General features: G+C 38.1%; 1 protein-coding gene across 1 annotated transcript in view; it reads right to left on the bottom strand.

Annotated features, from left to right (window-relative positions):
* Positions 1 to 970: 970 nt before the first annotated feature.
* LOC121864270 overlaps positions 971 to 8,075 on the bottom strand; it is an 81,292-nt gene continuing 74,187 nt past the window's right edge. The window contains exons 11-12 of the mRNA XM_042363357.1: positions 2,406 to 7,090; positions 971 to 1,923 (exon numbers count right to left, since the gene is read on the bottom strand). Of these exons, the coding sequence (XP_042219291.1) occupies positions 1,917 to 1,923; positions 2,406 to 7,090 (4,692 nt within the window). The 3' untranslated portion in view covers positions 971 to 1,916. The remainder of the gene's footprint in view (positions 1,924 to 2,405; positions 7,091 to 8,075) is intronic.

The following is an 8,075-nucleotide window of genomic DNA, read 5'->3' as shown; positions in this document are numbered from 1 at the left end:
CCTCACTTAACGTTGTTTCGGTACTACTTCGCTAAATTTTTGAGACGGAAAATTCGTTTAACGTCCCTGTGGTTGGTAAGTTGTTACACAATTCACGAGCGTACGAATGCTCAAACTATAACTCTTAACAAACATAGCAGCAGCTTGTTTAATTAAATAATGAACAAAATAAACTTATTTAACAAAAATACAAAGGACTACTGGGACATTGATTACATACCTGTGAGGCACACGAGTTCAGTGTTCAGAATGGCACCCTTCTCCTGCAGCCACTCCGGCATTCATATGGAATGTGTATTACTCTGAAGCATGTGCACTTGTATTAATACAAGTAACACCTATAAGAATTTAAAAATATTTCTTAAGACTACTGGTTGTGGTCAGATAGGAACTGCACAGCTGCTATAATGTGTGTGAGAACCAAAGGTCATTGACCGACATCGCAGCCTGGGGAACAAAAATGTAATATAGTAATAATAACAAGAATAATAATTAGTTCAAAGTAAATAAAATTTATAATAAAAATACAAAATTAAAAATAAAATAATAACAGTACTACTACTAATAAAGAACTATAAAGAAATACAAAAATGAAAAAAAGATCAATAGTGAGAAATGATATACAGTATATGATGTGTTGTCAAGGTAAGAGAAACAATTGAGACCCTGCAATTGTGTAAATGAGGCAGAAAGTCAGATCAGCAACCTGGGACTTGGTCACAATTTTTGTGATGCCATATGGCAGCAGGGTCTACCATTAGACAACATATTATGCTTCCTATATCATCCTAGGTGGTAGTACCTCCCTGTTTGGTAGCTGCCTACTACCTTGGTCACCTGAAACACCCAAAACCAACAATCTCTTGGTCACCTGATACAATACCTTTAAAGATGTGTATTTAACTTGCATTTTGATTTGACTATGGGACATGTACAGTCGACCTATTATGAAGGTTATTGATGAAAAATATTTATTTATGCTTATATTTCATACAAGTATTTACACTGGATATCTTCAAAACAAGTTATGATACTTTATACAAATGGACTTTTATGAAATCACTTTTGCACCAGATGTATCTTATTTCTCTAATCTTAACAATCAGATTATTGTTCAAGGCTTTGGATAGGTATTTTAGTTTTCAAGATATAAACTAGTTTATCTCCTAGCTAGCTGTGAATCAGGTACACAGCATCTGAAATTATTCCTATTCTTGTGCTTTGAAGACATGTTTTCTAATAAGTTTAATATATTACAAACAAAGAATTGTCAGAATTTAAACCGATCATAAATCCAATTACATTTATAAAAATATAAAAAGTTATGCCTGAATCAACACACACACAGCAACAACAAACTGAATGAACACAATTATGAACTTCAAACTGGATGCACAAGTGAAAATGGTAATATTTACACCACTGGTAAGAGTTAGAAACATGACAATAGACACAGAAATCTGAGCAATAAAACATTAATTAAAAATATTCAGTTATAATACATACACATATGTGTATGAAATATTGAAACTGGGTTTAGGTGAAATCTGGATCAAAACTGGCTATAGGTTGCAATGGCACAATCTTGCCTGTAGCAAGAGAAAGAATTAATGAAGGGAATATCAGATCTAAAGTAGTTCATAACATGCACATATGAGGAAAAATATTTGGAATGTAACCACAACAAGTTCTTGGTAGAGAGCAGAGGCAGCAGTTCATAATGGCAACCCATATTTTCATCACCACCCAAGGATCCAGAGCTGAAGTCGAAGGTTGAAGAGTATAAACACCTCTAATTGGCTGAAAATGTTAACCATTCCCCGAGTGGTGATTACAACTGGCGTTTGTGAGGGAGCTACTGCATCAGATGAGAGGTTGATCTTTGGTGTTTAGGGATGTGCAGCATCAAACTTTCTTCAATACCTAGTAGGGAAACAGGAAGCTTACAAGTCCTCTAAAGATATATTGGCAAAATTTATGAACTTATTAAGTGGATACATCTATGTGTTCATAACATACAATGATTGTGATTGCATATGACTTTAATAAGAGTAATAACTACAAGTTAATAATCGGAAGATAAAATATAGTCAGAGAAAGTTACTATACGTAAGTGCTTTAACAATACAGTATAACAAAATCATTTGTTTCATTCATAACTACCAAGACAATAACATTTTATATTGTACATTTTAAATCCAAAGGAATTGAGTGTTCATGAGCTTTTACAGTAAACACTATAGAGAATTTTAGTACAATTTAAAGATAACTATAACAGAAATGCAGAACTCAAGGTTCACTAATTCAATTGACATCATGCAAATTCATTATGGAGTGAATTACCTTCACACATGCTTGAAAGATGTCATGGACATACATACAAAACACCTATCAATATTCCTTACCTTTCCTTCTTCTCTTCTCTTGAACTTTGTCTAATAACAGCTGGCTTGGCACTTGTAGGCGAGTCTCTCTCAAATATGGCTGCCATATCCCTAATTCGTCTTTGCTGTCCAGAGTTTCCCCTGGCAGCTGCATTTCCAGCAGCAGTCAGTTCACTACTACTCTCTCCTAATTTACTTGTAGATTTCTTAGAAACACTGGTCGGAGAGGTAGGAGTTGCTTTTGGAATGCCAGGAGAAGAGATCGATTTTGAAGTTCCTGGGGATGATGGGACTGCTTTGGGAATGCCAGGGGAAGATGGGGTTGCTTTTGGAATAGAAGTTTTTCGTACAGGAGAAAGAGGTGTAAGAGTAGAGTTTTTCCTTGTTGTTGAATCCTTTCCCAACTTCTGTTCTTGCTTAATACTCATAACTTTTTCTGCTTTAATCTCTTTTTCTAATTTATCTAAACTAGTAAGTTTTTCTCTACTCTTACTCCACATAGCAGCACGTTCTTTAACATTAATATCTTCATCAATGTCCTCCTTAACAGTCTTGTGACGTCCACTTCCCCGAGTACTACCTGATCTACGAAAAGGTGGAGTCCCAGAGGGAGATTTTAATGGACTAGTTGGTGACGAATTCTTTCTTGATGGACTAGACTTTGAATCACCAGTGCTAGAACGTCGCTGTAATACTTCCTTGTCTGGAGATCTCCTCAAGCAAGAACGTGGACTTGTCAATTCAGTTGGTCGACTGCCACCACTGCTGCTATTGCTGCCACTACTACTGCTTCTCTGGAAAGTAGGAGTTGGACTTCCAGTTGAGAAGCGATTTCTTGTGGGACTCTTCAATTCTCCAACTCTTCCCATGTCACTGAGACTTCTTCTAGCAGGCGAATTTCTCTTAAATACCAAACCTTCACCTTCTCCTTTTCTCTCTGGTATAAATGTTGAGTCCATGCTATATTTTTCAACAACCACAACATTAGTAGTTCCTAACTGTTTGGTTGGGCTGGTTCTCCCTGAATATACCTCGTGAAGTTGTTTTGATGGGCTAATGCTATCTCTCCTTCCAGAAATTGTGCAACCAGTATCTGATCTTTGAATAATTTCACCTTCGTCCTCACCATCGTCATCATCTTCTGGTCGAGATGGACTTGTTGCCTTTTGTTTAAGTCTCAAGATCATCTCGTCTTTTTCTCCACCACGGAAGCTCTCCGATTTGTACTTTTCTCTTAAATACGATCGTCTTTCCTTTTTGTATTGTTCAATTCTCTCTCTCTTTTGTGGGTCCATATCATCAGCATTACTAAGGATGTTGGCAAGTTCTGCTACAGTGGTATCCTCAGCCTCTTTTGTTGCACTTTCCTGAAGAACAATGCCAAACTTATTGTCTTTGGCAGTTGATCTAAAATCAGGGGAACTCTTAAATCTTTGGATGGTGGGAAGCTGTGAGGGCAACATGGGCTTAGATTCAGTCAATTGCTTAGAATCATAAAAAGCAGACCCAGCAGACAACACTGATTCACATGTTCCATCTTTTGTAGATTCAACCTGAGATTTAACTTCACCTAAATTATGGTGAATTTTAGGTTCAATTGAGTGACCTGATTCAGCTTTCTGACACTGAAAACTGAAGAGTGACTGACTAGGCTGGAAAATCTGGGAATGAGGCACATTTTCTTCAGTTGGTGTAGTCTGAGCAGATCCACCACTGGGAGTGCCTGGTGTTGCAGGAGAATCTGGAGAGATGGATACAGATGATGGTGTAGAGACGGGGGAAATTAATGGCGAGGTTAAGTTGGGTTTAGGTAATTGACGAGGTCGTGGGACTGGTGGACCAATAGGAGCATAGCGAGGAGTGGTCCTGGGCTTAGGAGCAGGACTAAAAATGCTTGGTAGTGGTAAAGCTCTATTTGGGGTAGACGTTGCAGCTGGAGGCACTGGAACATTCTCTGGAGTAGGTGGAGAAAGGCTTGGCAAAATGGGTGGCATGGTACAAGGAGAAGATGAGCAGTGATCCAAGGTCTCTTGTAGGGGTTTAGGAGAACTGGCATCATCACTACTCACTGGAGATGTAACATCATCTGTGGTGGATTCTGTTGGTGAAGCAAAAGATGGTAGAACCAAGACCTCAGTTGCCATGCTTACTGATGAGGGAGTAATGGGCGAGTCTAAGCATTCACTATCCTCACTAGGCTGAGTATATAGTTCAGCATCTACTGCAGTCCTCTCAGACTCTGGTATAAATTCCTGGGAACAAGGCAAGGATTCACATAATTGGGAAACACTTAAGTTGCCCATTTGAGGCACCTTAACTGGAAGCTCTGAAGATTTATCAGGTAAGCCCACTGTGTGTGCAGTTGTACCCATTTCACTATTACCCACAGCACCACCACCTGATTGTTCTAAAGCATACTGATTTCCATCATTTACCTTAAGCATTTCATTTACCTCTTGTATAGATTTCCTAAGAAACTTAACTTGTTGGTACACCATTTCCCCCTCAATCTCAACTTCAGATTTTTTATCGTCACTTACAATTTTTTCAGATACTGTAGAGACTGAAGAGCTAAACTCTATATTTTCATAATTTGGCTGGTCTCTAAATGAATATTCTTCATAGGCATCATCTGCATCAGGCACAATTTGGTCTTGATCATCACTACTCTCCTCTAAGTTTTCGTACACTGGTAAAGATTCCTTGGGAGATGATTCAACATTTTCATACACACTATCTACTATCATACCTTCATTATCATCTACTATACGAACATTTTCATAATCATCCACTTCTGAAGCACAGACAGTTTTATATTTGTCATCAGATTCTACTTCTCTTACACTTAATCCCTTTTTTGCTTTATCTTTGTTTTCACTTTCTGTTTCATAATCGACATTTTGGTACTCTGGTCCATATTCCACATTTTCATACTCGGCACCATACTGAACATTTTCATACACAGAATTATAATTATAGTTTTCATATTCAACATCCAAGCCTGAAACTTCTGACTCCCCTAACAAAGCTTCTCCACTTGACTGAGAAGTTTGAAAACTGGCTTGGGAAGACTGAACACTTGGGGTAGAGGACATTGGTGCAGGTTCATCATAAGGAGACTCTGCTGTCTTGAAAGAATGTCCCAAGATATTAGTGTCTACATTTTCATACATTGGACCTTCTTCAGTAGGGTCATCACTACTGCTCAAATCTATTGACAAGGGGCTTGACTGTCGAGGCTCCTCAATAGCAGGTGGATATGGAACTGGTTGTCCCATACTTACTAAGTCCTGAACAAACTGGGACTCACTAGGAGTGGAAGGTTCAGTTGTGTCACTTAAGGGGTGATACTGAATTTCCAAGAATGTGGAGTCACCCTGGGGAGTCTCTGGAGAAGTGAGTGCAGACCCTAGGGTCAACAGCTCTGCTGTTGGTAAGCCAAGCAATGAATTTGGCCGAGCTTTGGGAAGTTCTTGTTGTGGTGTGAAGTCTTCTTGCACTGGTGTTACAGGAGTGACAGGTGTAATGGGAGTTACAGGAGTAACTGGAGTAATGGGGATAATGTGTTGTGACTCAGATTTTTCAGCAACAATGGCAACTGAAGGTGCAACTGGAGTCACTACTGTAGATGATGGCGCAATGCTACTAACACTATCTGAGAACACTTCTCTTCCATTTCCTCCTACACCCACTCCACTGCTGCTGCTTCCCAATGTGAAACTCTCATTATCTGATACAGTAGCTTCAGCAAGAGAGGTGCTGCTTACTTCTGATGCACTAACTGAAGGAGATGTTCTCAAGTGTGTTATTTTATCTAATAGTTCTGGATCTATGAGGGCACTGACCATACTAATTCTTGATGGAGTATCATCACACTCTTGACTTTCTGCCTCCACATGTATTTCTGCAGTTATTGTTTCTCTACTTCTTTCACACTCGGGTAATAATCTAGCTCCTCTTATGAAACTAGAGGTTTCTGGTTTTAAGACGTGGCCATCTTTTCTATCTGTTTCTACTGTACGGACATGCTTAAATTTTGGAGAACTGCACGGGGAAGATGGCCTTGGGGAAGTCTCAGTACGACGACGAGAAGTTTCTGGGCTGAGAGCATGGACAATCTTATCCTTGAGAGTTGCTGAAGCCCTTTTTAAGCTATTGTTTCGCGAGTCCTCACTAGAATCACTTACACCTGGGTCATTTCTTCGTTGACTGGGTGGGGAAGTAAACCTGTGTTTAAATTTTTCCTTCAGACTCTTTTTCTCTGGCCTGGGACTTAAATTCTCTTTACTTCTACCAGTCTCTGAACACATACTCAAATTTTCCATATCCAATGTAGAACTGGACATATTGTCTGGATCCTCAACTGAAGTTGATTTTAGAGTGTCCACCTCAAAGCCTTTCAAGTCTTTCTCACTGGTACTAAAGTTCAAATCAAGCTCACTAATATCCAGAAACATTCTTGAATTATCTGGTGAGAAATCTATATCACTCTCGCCTTCCTCTTTGACTGGCACTTGGGAAGGTAAGTTATTTGACCGACTTTCAAGATTGTTAAAGTAAGAATCATGCGAAACTGATCGGTTGTGTGTGCGAGGAGAAGGGATGGGACTGGACATGGAGCTGCTTCTGCTTTCACGATCATCCTGTGGAGACCTCTCATATTTCTCCCAAATTAACATCTCCCGCTTCTCTGGCGAGTCTAGTGCCTGTGTAATATAAATATAAATAACAATATGAAACAAAGAAACCCTGAAAGATAAAATAAAACATTTATTCACTCAAACAACTAAAATATAGTAGAATGCATAATTTTAAGCCCTGCACCCAAGCCATGAAGTCCAACTTTTGTTGTGTGTCAGTACATGAGTAAATGTTAATATATATATATATATATATATATATATATATACACACACACTGTACAGTGATTGGTAATGCACTGTTTTATTTATAGGTTTTTAGTTCTTTACAATGGTTTACCATTAGTACAGTATTTATATATTCAAATCTGAATATACGTAGTAACATATTTTCTGACGCCATGAGCGATAAAAGCAGAATTATTAATATTAGCAGCTAAGAATTATGAGATGAATTTAATTTTTTTTTTTTTACTTAAGAGGAAATAGTGGTAAGTTTTAGTACAGTGAACCCTCGCTTTACGCGGTTTCACTTTACGCGTTTCTACATTTACACGGTACCCTGCCAGAACCGGAATTCCCACTTTAAGGTGCATCTACTCATATAAGCGGGTGAAGTATAATTTTTTTATTTAGCTCATAAAATTCATACAAATTATCCGGCCAGAATATAATTTACATTGCTGGAATTCTTACAATTTGATGATCATTTTGAATATAAGCATCATAGATTTTGCATTAGACATACAAATTTTAGATCTAATGCAAGTATTTTGTTTACTCAGAGCAAATATGTTATCTTTTGTGCAAAATATATGAAGTGTATATTCAAAATATTCCTGGTCTTGCAAGGAATCCAGCAATGTCAATTATATTATCCTAACTTTAGTCTGAGGTATTATTTATTACTAAAAATGTAAATATACTGTTATAACCCAATCATTTCTCTGGTAGGGAGGGAAGGTGAGGGGTGAGGGAGCAGGTGGGAAGAGGGGAGGTGGGGTATTTTGATTGACAGATAGTATTTCGGTAAGTATATTTTGTTTATTTA

This window comes from Homarus americanus, unplaced genomic scaffold (assembly GCF_018991925.1).
Source record: "Homarus americanus isolate GMGI-L3 unplaced genomic scaffold, GMGI_Hamer_2.0 scaffold26351, whole genome shotgun sequence".
NCBI lineage: Eukaryota > Metazoa > Arthropoda > Malacostraca > Decapoda > Nephropidae > Homarus > Homarus americanus.
This window is presented reverse-complemented; position numbering and strand designations above follow the sequence as displayed.